We start from the raw sequence: 16,422 nt of genomic DNA on the forward strand, positions 1-16,422 counted from the left end.
GGCGGCGGCGGCGGCGAGGACGGGCGCGCGAGCCCGCTGCGGCGCGGCTACGTGCGCGTGCAGTGGTACCCGGAGGGCATCAAGCAGCACGTCAAGGAGACCAAGGTAACGGCGCGGCCTGCGCCGCGGGGCCTCGCGCGGGGCCTGCCCGCGCGGCCCGGCCCCCGCGGCACGCCGCTTCCCGTGTTTCGTCACGCGGGAGCCGGGCCGCCCTCCCGGCCGGGCGCTCTGCGCTTGGGAGGCCCGGCGGGCGCCGAGGCGGCTCCCTGCGGAGGCCGCTTCCCCCCCGGCCCGGCTCCCAGGGCGCTCCCGTTGGATCACGGCAGCCTGCGGGGGCAGGCGGCGGCCGCGCGGGGCCATCCTGGCCGGTGCCGCGGGTGGGCATCGCGCTTTGGCCTCGCCCGTGTTGACGTGGACGTTTGTCCCTGTCGCCGAGGCGCGGGCAACGCTGCGACCTCTCCCAAGGAGCCGCAGGGCGGTTTTTGAGCCCTGCGTAAGCACAATCCCGCTTGGCAAAGTTGTTCCGCTGCTGGATTTTGCAGAGACGGAGACAAAAGCGAGCGCGGGGGCACTGCAATGTAGCACAAAGGGGCCTGCATGGGCGTTGCAGCGAGCGGAGCGGAGCGGGAGGCCTGCGCGTCCCTGCGGCACCGCCGGCCGCGGCTCCGGCTGGAAAACAGGAGCCTCCAGGTCCGCAGCCGCCTCGGCGCTGCCCGGCCGAGCCGCCGCGGGAGAAAGGTGCGCTCCGCTCCCGCACGAACGGGTGGGATTGCACAGCCCGGCAGAAGGAGCTAAATTTAGGTGATAGTGTCATTAGCCATGTGACCAGCACGGAGATGCGAAAAATGAAAACAAGGTATGGAGAAAAGACGTTATTCATCCTGTGTTTCTGCGGTGAGAAGAACCTTCTTTCCCTAGAGCCACACTTCATGTACTGCAGCCTTCAAATAAAATCCTCCTGGGCTATTGCATCAAAACATACCCACTGAGGATTTTCGGCATCCAAGCGAAGCCCCCTCGACGTGAGTGAGTAAACATGGACTTAGGAGTTGTTACCGAATCCTCAAATTTGGAAGTGTTAGCCCTGGCTTCAGCCATTTGGTAACTGAGCCCTGTGCAACCTTAGGGAGACTGCAGAGGATCCCGAGTCAAAGGCAATTATGTAAAGACCCAGTCCTMTTTCTTTCCTTTTCATAACCGAGGCATCTTTACCATTCAGGTAATAGACCCTGGGGAAAAGTTTCCTAAGTGCCCGAGGAATTTAGGTGTACTTAGCATATTGATTTTTCCATTTGAAGAGCTGCCCACTGACAAAATTGATGGGCTGCGTGTACAATCCGTACTGCAGTTTGGGGTTGCTAAAAACAAATCTGACGCCATCGGAAGGGCACTGCAGAACTTTTTGTGATCGTAGTTGKTTTTTTTTAAAGCTGTTCTCTAGCCCCCACCCCTTTCTCCTTGTCCTARTGGGTGCGAAGCACCCAGGTAAGGTAACACATTGTCATGGCCCGAGGCAGGAGGGGTGCAAACCAGAAGCTCCATGTGCCTGTCCTGGGCCTGAAGCTTGTTGGATTTAGGATGTTGTAATTATTTTGACGGGGCTCTAACTCTCCAGCGTCTTTAGCCATAGAAATCTCTTTAGTGTATTTACATGCTCACATTCAAGCTATGAATTGAAGAGGTACTTGAAGGTACCTTTTATTTTCCTGAGCTTTCATTCTGCGGTGATTAGAGGATAAATGTAGTCCAGGGGCTGGAACTCCTCCTGGTTTTGCACCGTTTTACCTGTTTTGTGTGGTAGGTTTTATTTCCAAGGTTTTTATTTCCAAGTAAACCCCCTGTCCCTCATGGGGGTCCTTCCACATCAAGTACCTGAAGATCTACGAGCACAAGTGTGTTTATGGGTGAGAGTCTGTGCCCTAGCTGAGGAAGGGGAGAAACAAAGTTATTGCAAATCCTAGCATAGTGAGAGTGCCTCCAGCTTCCAGTGTAAAGGTCAGATGGAGTGGCGTATGACCAGACAAACTTGATTATAACCCTAGAGATTTCCCGTGTTTCGTTTAAAGTGTATGGRTTAAAATTATTTTTCTCCCAGGAGCTATATGGACTAAGCCTTTTTGCTCTTGTTTTTAGATGTTCTATGCTTACCTTTGTTCTTTCCTGGTGGAAATAGTAGGCAGGCTGCCACTTAAAACCCGGGCACACAATTACTGATGTTAATAAGTAATAGAAACTTTCTCCTGAAATAGGACTAGCATTTGGTACAAAGGCCCCTAACTCTTCCAGCTGAATAAGTAGTTTATCCGAGCACATTCCTGCCTTTGATTCTCAGGTTGATGGTCGCTACTTGCAGTATGATGAGAGTGATGTGAATGAAAAATGAGCCTGGATGTCTTATCCTCTGGCTCCGTGTGCTCTTTTCCTGCCTTCCATGATCACTTTTCTGTTTCAAAACACTGGAAAGTCATCATTGCTAAATAATGCAAAACCCAAGCGGTTCTGGAAGGAGAAACCTTGCCTGCCCAAATATGTTTGCCATTTATGTCCTGCTTAACTACTAACCTCTCAGGCGACCAAGTCTGCAGCCAGACTGCAACCAAAACCATCTTTCTTGTCTTCATGCCGCTATTCATGTGTGGGATATGATTTTCACTCAAAAGTAGTGAAAATATTGGTAACTGGTGTGAATGTTTGATGTTCTTCCAATAAAGTAGCAGTAATATTTGAGACCCAGCTGAACTTCAATTTCCAGATTTCTCAGCTGTAAGCTAATACTCTTAACGCACCCTTGTTCTGYCTTTGGGGAATTAATCAATGGGCTTGACCATGCTAAATACGAGTAAGGCTCCTAGAAGACCTTAAAATGCTGCCAGTCTTCATTTCTCTGCCTCATCTGGAGTCGTCGCCGCTCTCTGCCGCCTTGAGTGTCCTCAAAGCCTGAGCAAGGCTGGCCTGGTCTGCAGGTGGGAAAGCTGAAGCACAGATGTTGCATTTCGGCACCTTCTCTCAAGGCCTGGCTGCTGAATTCCCCAGCTCGTGCTCTTATGTGTGTCTTTGGGTGTGAAATACATGTGTGAGYTTCTTGGTGTAATGCTCTTCTACGTCACGAGTTGATTGATTTATGTGGAGAGAGCCAGGACTGCTGTAAGTGTCAAGGTCCAAACTTGCTGGAAATTTTTAGCAGCACTTTATTTATTTATTTTGGTGCAGATCAGAATACAGCTTGGTTTGGATGGCTCTCTATGTTCCATTTAGGTTTGCTGTGGAAACAAATTCAAACTACAGGGGCGCTTGAGATATCCGATAGCTGATCAGCTTCCTAGCTGGAAATCGTCTGTTACCTCTACAGGTCCCTCTGAATTCGCCACTACTTCATCCCACACCACTTCTTTTCCTTCCCAGTGCTCAGTGCTATAATTTCTTGTCTTCCAGTATTGAGAATGAAGTTGCAGAACTTTCTGAAGACACAATTTCCATGGAATTTCAAGACTTCTGTGTGTATTTTTTTTCCTTCTGAACTTCTAGTCCATCTTTTGACCTGAACTTCTCTGTGCCCATATTATGGGAGAAGGAAGTATTTYCTATTTAATGAAGATCTGCATTTTCTTTTCTCTTTGAAGCCACTGTCAACCTTAACTCTGGGATCCTGCTGGGACTTGTAACTGCTCCAGATGGTTAGATCCTGTTATCCCCTTTAGCATCAGTACCTTTTTCTCCCTCTAGATAGGTCAGATCCTGTTACCCCTCGTTAGCATCAGTACCTTTTTCTCCCTCTAGATAGGATGCTAGCATCAGAACAGCTCTCACTAATCACAACTACAGGGTATGTGCTACCTACTTGTGCTTGAGGGATGGAAACCCCAGGAGCCTTACAAAACATTTCACCTTCAAACTGGACTAATATGTTCTCTGTCTAGAAATGCAGCAGTGTTGAGTATTTAAACTGATTTGCAGTATACATATGGGGATTATCACTGTTTTATTGCATTGATGACATCTTGTGCAACGTGCAGTATGGAAGCCTGCTGACTGGTAAGTACTGTATGATATTATTGCTCAGTTATTCTGAGTTTATAGTATACAGGGTGATTGGTTCAGGAGTGCAGGTGGCCACTTCGGTCAGTCCTTTAACTAYACAAAATAGTCAGGAATGTTATTGTTGTTGTTATTTTTTAAAATGAGCAGGATATCTTCCCAAGCAAGCACTGATGGGTCATCTCTTCCACTGTTTACTCACTTTGGATATGCTGGTAAAAAGCAGCTAACTGGGTAACCCTATTTAGACTAGTAAGCAATTAACTAATGTACACTAAAAGCTTTAAGARGAATGACTGAAAGCCCATGACAGACTTTGAAATTTCCGTGCAAATGAGGCATTTTGCTGCAACTTGCTTGTAAAGACTTCTCCTTTGCTTGTGTTTATGCAGCTTGTATACTTTCACAAAGTGATTTTAAGCAATCTGAGAGTTAGCGTTTTCATGAAAGGCTCCTTACTGAACTTAAAAGTCAGACTCTGTACCAGATGCTTTTTGGGGCTAGTTCTTGCTTACTTATGCCAGCTGTCCTCAGTTCTTCTCYTTAGAGAAAAGGTGGTATTTTTAATGTTCAGCATCTGTGTTGGTACTGGGAAATAATTGGCATTTACGAAGCTACAAGCCTCCGCTCATTTGACTCTTTGACTGTTTAATTACTCGTGGGATTTCAAAGGCTTGGGAGGTGATGATACCTTTCTAAATGCTAGTTAGGAGAAACTTGCCTCATGGTTTCCACTCTACTGTTACCTCCCAACATGTGCTCTTTTTTTGCCCCCAAAGGATCATTATCAGTTTAGAAACTGATACTTTCAGTTTAAATTTTTGCAGTTGCCTTTTAGATCGTCAGTTCTAAGGTTCCTGGAACTGAGAGATGCGTGATGATGGCTTGGGGTTTTCTTCTTTTTACCTTGTTCTGTGGAGCATTTGATATGTAAGTCAGTTCTAATTCTACCTTGTGTGTGATGTTTCTTCCTTATGTGGTCTCTAAAACTGGCAAGATAGGTAAATACTAACTTTACTTTCTGAAACAACAGATCTCAATAGGTAGCGGATTTTCTTTCCTATTTGGTGTAGACTACTGAGTAGATGTGCATGTGCCTGAAGCGTAAATGCTTTGCTAACCTGAATTTGCAAAGCTGTTAAACTTCAGCAAAAAGTAATTTCTCTTAGTAGCAAGATCCTTGGGATGGGTGCAGGATTTACCGTCAATAAATATTAAAATATATATATATATATATAAAATGAATGTTAGGTTTTTCAGTGAAGGAAGTAGTAGACTGGAGGGGGTAGAGGACACATTATAAAGTGTCATTAGAAACATCAGACACTATGAAAATAGGCATTTTTGACAGAGAATTGCTGATAACTGATTACTGATAACTGTAGTAGCTGTGTATTTTCAGATGTGCTTGAGTTTCAAGTTGACAGGTGTCTCAGTTGTCTTGTTCATTCATCACAAGTGAAAAGGTGGAGAAGAACCTCACAGTCAATCTTGTCTAACACGTTAGCTGCCTAGCAGTAGCACTTAAAGAGAAAGGTAATACTTGTGCACAGTGAGGCTGTGAGCACTCGGTGGGTTTCTCTGGTAGCCAGGCCATAGTTACTTTTGTCAGCATCTGGCAAGGATAAATGAGATTGAAAGCTTTGTCTTAAGTAGTCATTAAGTTCTCCAAGAGTCCAGAACAACCGCCTCTCTACTATGGAGATAAGTGGGCTGCACCAGAAAGTTAAGCTTCCTCATATCTGCAAAAAAACCCATTTCATTACCTGATTTTTAAACCAGGTAATCAGTCTTTAAATCAGTCTTTAAAATGTATTTATCTTCCTCAACAACTAARTAACTGTACAACATGAGGGCTGTTGGGAGTAGGAGGTAGGACCAAGGTTTTGCAGGCAAGAGACGCCTGGAGTGCTCGTTATCTGACTGTAGCTTCCAGGCTTGGAAAAACGTTAATTTACTGGAGTAAACTTGAAACAGAGCAACTTGCTTATGCCTGTAGTGGTATCACTTCACAGCCTCTGGTTACAGTCCCTTAGCTGAAGGAAAACCAGGCAGYGATGCTCTGGCTCCATTAGGCAGCATCCATTTCGGATCATGAAATTACAGCAGCGGTGCCATGCGGTTCTGGATTTGCACATGYGAAACACGGTCAAGGTGACGAGTTCCATGGGCTGCTTGCAGAGCTACTAGRTCTTTGGATTGTGAGGAAGAGGTGGAAATGCTAGTGAAGGGGGCTCTTTAATCACCAGATGAAAAGATGAAGAACTTAAGGCTTTTAGCCAGGTTTCTTAGCACTTCTTTCTGGGCCGTKTGTGCATTATTACTGTTAAAATGCCCGGCTAGTGTTGCATCCTGCAGTGGAAATACACCTCTTGCCTAAGGTGAAATGCACTAAAATTGGGAGAGCTGGAATTGGTTCCGTTGCAACTGACTTTTTTATCGGTTATATAATTTCGTAGATAAATTTCTTACATATAATTTCTTAGATAAATAAAACAAAAGCGATTCATAAGCTTTTTTAAGAAATGGTGCTGTTTCTCTACTGATAAGGGTAGCAAGTAAGTTTACAGGGCTCTGAATTTGGTACGTGGGTGGGAAAGGGTGGAGAAGGAAACAAAACCTATCTCAGCGGGTGACTCCATGTGGATCAGCCTGTATTGGACCAYTGGATCCCCGGATGTGGTTTTCTGGGTGCCGTGCTCAATATCTTTTCTGCTTGATCCTTCCTGAGCAGGACTGGAGCTCACAAGCCACCTGGATGGTGGAAAAACTGTCATTTCTCGACGGAGATACAGCTAGCGACTGTATTATTCTCACCTCACCCCATAATCTGCTGGTGGCCGTGTGAGAAGTGTCACGCTTGGAAACTAGGCCACCTTCTGTATGTTTGCTGTTGAGAGATTCAGATTTATGTATTTCCTCACATGAGTAATTAAGCTGATGAGTAACCTCGCATCTTTAGAAGTTTAGCTATAAATCTAGTAAGCTGTGACAGTTTTGTAAGGCTGGATTAAAAATGTAGTCAGTGGAGTATAACTTAGATGCAGGCCATTAACTTTGAGGGTTCTTAATGGTCTTTCTAGAATCGAATAGCTCTTCAGCTCGCCTGGCTCAAGATGTTCTGATTAAATAACCAGTCYTAGGAAAACTGTTGGCCACAATTACACTTGAGCCTGCTCAGGATTTGAGTAGCTCTGGTGACCGACAGATCTCAGTACTTCTTTAGTTGCACTAAAATGGCTGCTCCGTCCTYATCTGCTGCTCGAGAGGAGTGGGCCGCTCCGGTGAGCGTTGGGCTGAGCTGCCCGGCTCGCTCGTGTCCTCCTGCTCCTGCCCGGCTCTCGTGGCAGATGGTGGGGGCTGGACTCAGCTTCGCTTTCTAGGACTTGAGGTGAGCTTACAGGAAGCATCGCTTAAAGTATTCCTGCTCAGAGTTTATCCTGTTTCCAGCAAGGCCCTGCAGAGTGGTGGCTTTTAGTTTGGCTTTTCTAACAGCTTCTGAAAGCAGAAGCTTTTTCCTTGGAATGTGTATAACACAATCCAAATGAATTATTCTCAGGACCATTGTGTAAAGTGTTYGCGATGCTGTTCAGCATCTGATTCCAGGCCCTTGAAACAGTTAGTCTTGAGACAAAATAGTCACGTTTTCTAAATTTAGAGTTACTGAGTAGTTGTGCGACTGGCAGTGCATAGTCCAGACTTAAGCAACTCTTCATATATATTGTTTTATACTTAACACATGCAGCATTTGGCAGAAATCTCTCCTATGTCCTTGTGCCACAAGAAGCTGTGAATGTCCAGATGTTAAAAGTTTGTCTGGCTTCCCATGCTGGAGCATTATCTCATAGTAGAGAKATATTTGCAGATTTTGATTTATAACAGGAAAAAAAAGGAGGGGGGAAAAAAAATCTGTGTGTCCTYACTGGAAAACTTTCAGGTTTTACAGCCTGCAGATGTGGATGATTCATTTGCTACCTGTAAGAGGCCAGCCAGGATTTAGGGTGTGCTCTGAAGAGCCTGGGAAGGTTATTTCTGATAATCTGGAGCAATATATAGTGTTTCCTCCTTGGAGTGTGTTTAAGGCAGCCTGTGGTTGATCAGTGTAGGCCTGCCTTATCCTGGCTGTGACAGCTTTCTGAATGGAAACAAATTCCCCAGGGTAAAGCTAGTTGCTAGTGTTCCTCCACGATGCTTTAGTTGATACTTTTACTGTCCTAATGTGCCAGCTACCAGTGATGTGAAGTCTCACTCTAAAAATTGTCACCTAAAAATGAGACAGTAAGATTTGAGTGAATTATTGGCCCATCAACTCCCTTTTCACCCTTCACATCTCCTGACCTGCAGAGCTGAATTTGCTTATTTGCCCTATTGACTCTCAGGCTAGAAACTTCCCCTGCCGAGTTGTGTGTTGCAGGGATTGTGCTGGTACATGACAAACGTCTCATTTGTTTCACAGACCAAATCCACCCCATAATGATAAAGCAGAGYGCTAAGCATAGGGTGACTTGCTATAATAAAATACACCCCCCTCAAAGATCCCATCCCGGTGGTTTCCCGTCTCCCAGGCCCATGTGGGTGCTGTGTGTTCATGGCACCTCTGTGTGTCCTGGCACATGTGCCCAGCATCCTGCACGAGCAGGGGCTGCTTTTGCAGGGAGAGCAAAGGCAGCATCAGGTCTCCTGGAGTTCACAGCCTCGATCTCTTGAGACACTCCATGTTTTTGGCAGGACTAAAGGGACCTCCTGAGTTAATCCCCTGCTGCCAAGGGCTATCCCAGCCTCTTGCTTCATCATGCAATGAGTTAGCAGTTTGCCTGAATTTCTTGGCTGGAAAACTGCTCCGATCATAATGGGCAAACCTGCCATTTCCAGCATAAATGCACAGGCAGTTGATATCCATCTCTCTCCTTTTTTTTTTTTTAAAAAAAAAAAAGACTCCCAACTAGCTGCTTGCCTATAAATGTGCTCTTATGTGTTAAAGTGCAACCATTTTCTGCCTTTTCAGTCTAAGACCACGTATCACCCAACTTCCTTGAAAGATAGGCTCTTCCCTTGTTAATCCTGCAGCCTTCTCTGCATCTCCTCCRTAAGAACAGGGCTTTTTTGATCGGCCTCCTCTCCGGCCTTGATCAGCCTCGAGAACCGTGTTGCCTGGAATCAATGTGTGTTTCCCGAGGCTGCTTTTATCTGAGGCCAAGCGCTAGTTTAAAACTTGGTGCCTTCAATATCAAGCAGTCACGCTGTATTCCTCAGTGCTGTTAAGTGATCAGCTCTTAGCTTGCTTGTTTTGTTGGCCATCTTGGGGAAAGATTAATAATTAATAGGAAATATCTCACATGTGCTAATTGATGTGATCACTGTARTGCATGTGTAAAGTTTTTAAGCGGGTGAGTCTGTCCATCCATCCCTTCTTCCTACCCCTCAGGTTGACACTGAGTTTTGGAAAAAATCCAAGCTAAAATCCTGGCTTCTTAATCATGCTGTGGCTCTTCTTTTCTTTTTTTTTTTTCTTTTTTTCCTCATTTTCTCTATAATATGTTTTTAGTGCCAGATTGCCGTCCGCAGATATTGACCACCACTTCCAATTTACTTGCTCTCGTGCAGTAATTAAAATAATTACTAGCTATGTCCTATGTTAGCCTGGTGAATGTGACAGTCGTGTATGTATTGCATTAATTCTGTGCATTCTGCTGTTTAATTGGCGTTCAGGTGGAAAAAACTCCATGTGTCTTTAGACCTAATTTTGTCACTTCCACAATGGTGCTTCGGCTGCTTTTGTTTTTCGCCCCACGASGGTGCTTTCTCTTCAGATTACAGCAGTTTTCTTGATGAGTGCCTGTACAACCGTGCAAGCGAGGCAGTTTTACAGAGAAAGTGCTCCTATTTGAGGACTCCCGTTCCAAAGCACYAGCTGCTTTTTCCTTGTGCTTGGGTAGAGCTGCTGATGAGCTGGACCAGTTGGCTTGGCGGACTCCGACCTTGGCCGTAATCAGAGGAGGAAAGTGGTCTCATCACCCRCTTCGCTGCTTGTTGTTCTGTGCTCTGCGCTCCACATTGTGACTCTTAAATGAATCTTGCCTTTGGCTCACACTAAACTCAAGTTATCTTATTAATGCCACCTTAGAAGAGACTTAAGTGTTTGCTGCCAGGGGAGCTGTGGTGAGGAATTAACTCGTGAGCAGAAAGGCTGTCTCAGAAAGGGGGTCTCTGGAGGACAGGTTTCTGTCTCTGTGTTCTTATACCTGCCCCTCTAAAGGATCATTGCTCCCTAAAGCTGCTTAAGGTGTGTGTAACCCATTCAACATGGGGAGCACTTATTTTTTTAGAGCTTGGCTCTTTTAAAAATGTCTTAATACCACTGTTCTGGCAAACCCTTTTGTGGCAGCCTTTTTGAACACTCTTTCTCGTATCTGAATCTCCTTGGTGTTGAATCATGTCAATGGAATGGTGACAGCAAGCTCTGTAATATCCCAGGAACTGAAGTCTATTCCACTTTTTTTCTTTTTTTTTTGGTAAAGCAGTGTAAGGAATCTTTGTGGAACTCCATTTGTTCTTATTACTGCTGCTAATTCAGTTCAGCTGCCGTTCACTTCAGCCTGCCTGGGATCGCTAGTGCTGGCAACACTTAAATGAAGACTGGAAACAAAAGATAAAGGAGTAGACTCAGAATGACATTCACAGCATCATTGTCCACCTACGTGTACTATGGAGCATGGCAGAAAAGACGTCAAATTAGGATTCTTGAATGTTTGCTATCTTGAGTCTTAGCTGGTTCCCTCTGTGGTGTAAGATGATCAGGTGTTCCCTGCTACTAGAAACCARGTGTTTTGTGGTTGCAGTTTTCTTTTTGTTTTGTAACTCTTTTGTCCCTTAGCTTCCCCCCAGCACCACCACCACCTTTCTCTAAAGGACCTTATGCCATTTTGCTGCTTCCATGCTCGTGATGAGTTTGACTCTTCTCCCCATGCCAGAGGAACCTCTGGGCCCCTTTCCCTCACCATTCATCCTCACAACCCGCATCTTTGCTTCAGGATATTTCCACGGGTTTGGAGTATTGATGTTCTGAGGAGTAAACGATGTTTGTTCTGCTCTCATGTGTGAGTGAGTCCCCAGCAGGAGCATCCTAAGATTAGCGAGTGCTGTGTGGGATAAGAAGGTCCACATCACGTGCAGTTACATGGGTCCTTAGCAAGGTGGGCAATTTCCTTTGGAGACCAGGAGAAGAAAGAGCTTTTGATCATAAATAGCGGTATGCACTCTGATTTGAACCATAGTGATGGTGAAGTTACCCTGCTCTATACCTGCCTTGCTATAAATAGGTGTCATAACTGGGGGCAGGTGCTGCTGAAATGTCCCTTGGGTGAAATCTGAGGGATGTGCTGAATGTGTGTCTGTATTTTAGCGGAGTGAGACGTTGTCTCGCTGTATTTGATGCATCAAAGCTGTGCATTTCCCTGCTGAGAGATCTTGCACTGGCAAGAGAACTGTTTATCAGACTCTTCTGCAGTGTTTAGAAGTTGTAATATTTTTTGAATCATCTCAGTGTCCCATTCCACGTGAAGTTGTTGAAATGTTGCAGTGATAGGTAGGTATTCATTTGTTTTTATCCGTGTCCCACTCTCTCATCCCTAAGTGACTTATTTTCARGAAACTATTTTTTTTCACTTCCCTTCTTGTGTACGTTACAAGGAGTTTAGTGATTATGAAAAGCAGTGTTGTTTGGATGCCCAGCTTCTTGGTGACACCCAGCAATATGCTTTTTGGTGCAGTGCTCAAGTATTATTTGAAATTCTTCTCTTTTTATAATTATTCTCTGAAAAAGTAAACTGTGGAGGTTTTCTCACTGAAATACTTAGCCATTGTAGGTCTGCTCTGCTGTCGTGTTGTGCGACAAGGCTGCTAAAACTAAAGTCTTTTGCAAAAGGAAAATCTCAGGCCCTCATCTTTTCAACTGGAGTGTTACCTGTACTTTTGTGAAGCTTGTCTTTCGTGAAAATGGTACAAATGGGATTCTACTATGAAGCGTATTTAGCTTCATCCTGATCACCTCCTGAAATACTGAACTTGAGAAATCCTCACTAATCCTTGGAATAAGAGAAGCTTCTTAAAATTTATTAGCATCTCGTTTAGAGCTGCCGCATCAAAATCATCTTTGCTAAATGAAATAGGTTCTGGGACTTTTAGGTGACTGATCTTTGAGCCACCGTTTGATCTTTGGGCTGCTCCTGTTCAAAAGGTTCGTGATGCTTGAATGTTTCAGTACTGAATGTTTTGGAGTTCCAGGTAGCTGAATGGAGAGCTTGAGCGGAGTGTCTTTTCCATTATCATTAAGTGACGAGGCTTTATTAAGCAAGCTAATGAGATGCCGATAAATCTCTAACATCGTAAGCCCGTGGAGTTTCTAAAAACGCTCAGAAATTCTCTTTATGTTGCCTTGCTTTTGCCTGTCAGGGAGGCTTGGAGCTGCCRTCTGTGCTCACCACGACCACATAATCATGGAAAGGTTCTGGAACGTGGCTGCTGCGGAAGATCGGAGCGCTGATGGATGAGCATGTCCCACGCCACTTGCTCCCATCCATAGAAGGCAATTCCCCTTTTCCAGTTAACATCTCAGCGTAGCTTGTTGACAGAACCAAAACSTAGCAAGAACTGCGCCTCTGGGACTTAAACATGTCCATTTTTGCATGGAGAACATAGAAGCGGTAAGGATAAACTCGGAGGCTCTCTTGTCATTGCTAAATAAATCAGGCCCATAAGGGTTGAGGGTTTCCTAACAGTCATCTTGCCCAGGACCATGGTGTTTACTACTCTTAGGTGGACGGAGCAGGTTTCTGATAGCAGAAGTGTAAAATGGAGGCCTGCTGTTCAATTCCTAGTGTGCTGATTCTTGCAGTACTTAAAATCCACCCGTTAGCACAGCCCTTGTAGACGGTGCATGGTTCTGATGGGGACTTGTATTTCTTCCCAGGATGTGCTATAAATGGTCTGTTATGACTAATCAGCTGCAGAGATGAGGAAGACTCCTCTTGTTTCATCTCAGAATAAGTATAAGCTTTGGGTTAATTTTTTTTTGCAAAACAGGCAGCCGTAATGGGCAAACCCCCTTGTTTGGATCCGTGGTTGGATGCCAGCTCAGGCCAGCAGCAGCAGTTCATCGATGGTTTTGCTGTTTTGAAAACAGCACTTAAAACGGTGGCAGAAACAGTACTTCTGAAAGGRCCTTTGGGAGAAGAGGCAGGAAGAGGAGCAGACTTCACCTTTGCATCCCTGCTTTCCTTGCCAGGGCCTATTATGTTCCAGTATGGCTTAGTTTGGTAATTTCCTCAAGTCTGGCACACAGGATGGCAGACCTTGCGAGAAAATAYAATATTGACCTGCCCCAAGACCTTGGTGGTACAGTAAGGGAGGAGAAGACAGTAGGAATGRGAGTGCCCTTAAACTCTCCGTTCTTTATATAGTTTCATGCTTATACGCAGACAGCTCAGARCTGAAAAAATACGTATCTCCATATAAGCCCATGTCGTTTCTGGTGCTTCTGACAGAAAGGTGCAAGAGAGGAGATGGACTTGGAGGGGATCCTGCACCTGATCCCTTCAGTAATTCTGTTTAGGTTGATGTGACCAGAAGGAAAAATCAGGGAGTTTTTATTTGTGGCTTGGTTCCACACCCTTAGCGAGCTCACATCTGTTGAAATGTCAGGTTTATTTCTGTGCAATGTGATCCCGGTTTTGTACCAGCTTTATTGCGTGCCTGCTCGCCGTGTCCCTCTTGCTCTTACCGCTTGCTCCGCTGCAACGGGAGCTGGTTTTGCTGCTGTGGGTGCTGCCGAGCCGAGGCCCCGCAGCGCAGGGCGGCTGCTCTTCTGCTTCATGCCTCGACACAGCTGCTCACGGCCTCCGAGATGCCTGYGATCCTTACTGCTGCTGCCGATGGAGAAGGCAGGGAAAAGGATGTGCTTTAGCTTGTAAAAGCTGTCATCTTTTTTAATCCGTGAAAGTGATACGGGATTGAAAAAGCCGTGAGCCATGGTGAGAAGCTCCGGGTGAGGCCCGCTAAAGCGGAGATGTCTCCCAAGCGTGGAGTGATCTTTATRTTGCTGCATCTGGTGAGTCTGCATGTGTATTTGCTCTCCTAAGAGCTCATGGACCTGCTTTCTGTGGAGACAGGAACTGGAGTCCTCCAAAGAATCTCCTTCAAAGGCTTCTCCTGGCTCATACCTGCACGTATGGACCTCAATGGCTGCTTCTTTCTCCTGGAGCTTCAGTAGGGTGGGTGTCTGTCTCATCTGATACGAGGCTACTTCATCCATTCCCTGCAAAACTCTGGAAAAATGTTGGAGTTAAGTGGACATGTTCCGTGTGCAGATGGGTGTCCTTTAGGCCAGGGCACATAGGTCATAGCTAAGTATATAAAACGAACAAGAGTTCACTATATAGCAGCATTTCGCCTCGATAATCCAGTGAGGTCCTCACGTGAATGGAATACCTCTTCTTAGATATATACCATTTAATATGACTCGTTAAGCAACCCTATTGAAGTCACAGCTGCAGATCTCCCAAAAGCCACGGCACACGCGATGCCAAGGCTGCAGAGCTGGCATCCTGACCAGCCCATCGCCCTCTCTGCTGTTTGCCCTCTCTCCAAATCTCTATTCTCAGCCTTGAGCCCTGAAGACGAGGGGAAAGAGGGAAGCAGCAAGGTGTGAGGCACCATTAAGTACCTGATAGGAGAAGCTTAATGTTGCATATATGGCTAAGCCAGGCGTGTAGCTTTGGGGTAATGAGAAATGAATGTGCACAGACGAATATAGCGGCGTGGAAGCTGGTTTCACGTGCTCTCAATCAATGTGTCGTGCAGGTGCGTGGGGCAACACACAGGCACACATCCCAGAAACAAATATACCAGACACCAAACACCTTCCGGCAGCAAGTCGAAGGCTCGTGCTTATAAACAGTTACGTTCTGCAGATGTTCACAACTGGGGAMCTTTAAATAGAGGATTCTGCTGCATCAGGTGCTTTTGAGGTGGTTTAGTTTGTTGCAAGAGATCCCACTATGYGTCATATCTGCAGCAATAGAAGCATGTTTTACTGTCCTTTCTGCCTGTTCAATGTACCTCTTAATCCTGCCAGTGTCTTGAGCTTTATATGCAGAATATATTCTTTCAAATGGTTTCCTATCAGCCACTAAACATACTCGTTTCTGATGGCTGGTCAGGCGGTGCCTGGAAAGCTGGGGAATCTTTTCTTGTAGAAAAAAAAATTACCACTTGAGCCATAGGAGTGTCCTGTTAGTGGTTATCAAATGTGGTTGACCTTCRTTTTGCTGCAAGCAAGAAGAATGAGGAGCAGCAGACAGCACCTCTGCAGTTCTCAGAGGAGCAGAGCTTTCCACATCATCTTGCAAGGTTTTCTTTACAATTTTTTTCAAAACTACTGTGAGTTGAGGGCTCAGTGATTCACTGGGGTTGTGATGGGCTGAAATCCCTCTTTATAACTGAAATCATTAAAGTGCAGAGCATAGTATGTGTATGGCACGTAACAGTACAATAGGAAAGCAAGTACTTTGCTTTAATATTGTGTACCTACATAGTAATAGMTGCTCCTTTTAAAAAAGTCATTGAAGGAAGGAGGCATCAAGTAAATTATAGTTCCAGGAAATATGGGGCTCCCTGTCAAGGATAACTGCCTTGGTTTAAGAAGGTAAAATGTATTTGGCAGACTGTGGGTATTGATCAGTTCTCTAGACTCTAGACTGCATTTACTCTTCAATGTATGGATGAAAGATGTCCAGATGTACAAAAARTACATTTGAATTTGTGCTGCTGTAGGGACAGGGGTAGGTGGGTTTGTGATCGATAAGCTGCATCATTTGTCTTCAGCGGCTTTTCTTTTGGACTGGTGAGTCAAACGTGATGTCCCCCAATGCTGTTTTAGCATCTTTTTCTAACGAGATCTGCATTAAAGCATCTCATAGTTCATGTTATGCAGGAAATTTTGGTGTTTGTGGTATTAAYCTGGGAAGGCCATAAGGACGGCTCCCCCTACACCTGCTTAAGGCTTAGGGATTTGGAGAAGGCTTGAAAAAGCTSCGAGTTTGTAGCAGAGATTGAGTATGGACCTTGAGAGGAGGGATAGGGGAGTCTTCCTTGTTAAACCCAGTTTAGGGACAACTGAGACTTCAGTTTTTGACATTTAAAGAAAAGAGTCCACTTAACAGTCAGTTTTCCCCTGYTTCCCTGTAAGAAATGACCTTTTATAAACACTTCTCCTGGAGGGGTAGTTCCGAGTTTCTCCAAGACTTCATTCCTCCTGCTGCTTTACATGGCTGTTTTTTTTTTTAAAAAAAAAAAGGAGAGCTCTATCAGTCCCCTCAAATGTTACTGTTT

The 16,422-nt window shown here is 45.2% G+C and overlaps 1 protein-coding gene across 1 annotated transcript in view; it reads left to right on the forward strand.

The window, feature by feature from the left end:
- The window catches only part of UBE2O (ubiquitin conjugating enzyme E2 O), a gene marked incomplete at its 5' end in the record, with an annotated part of 54,893 nt that continues 38,471 nt past the window's right edge, over positions 1–16,422 (forward strand). Inside the window, one exon of the mRNA XM_026051395.1 lies at positions 1–105. Within this exon, the coding sequence (XP_025907180.1) occupies positions 1–105 (105 nt within the window). The remainder of the gene's footprint in view (positions 106–16,422) is intronic.

Source organism: Nothoprocta perdicaria, unplaced genomic scaffold (assembly GCF_003342845.1).
Source record: "Nothoprocta perdicaria isolate Ctin4 unplaced genomic scaffold, notPer1 scaffold_75, whole genome shotgun sequence".
Lineage (NCBI taxonomy): Eukaryota > Metazoa > Chordata > Aves > Tinamiformes > Tinamidae > Nothoprocta > Nothoprocta perdicaria.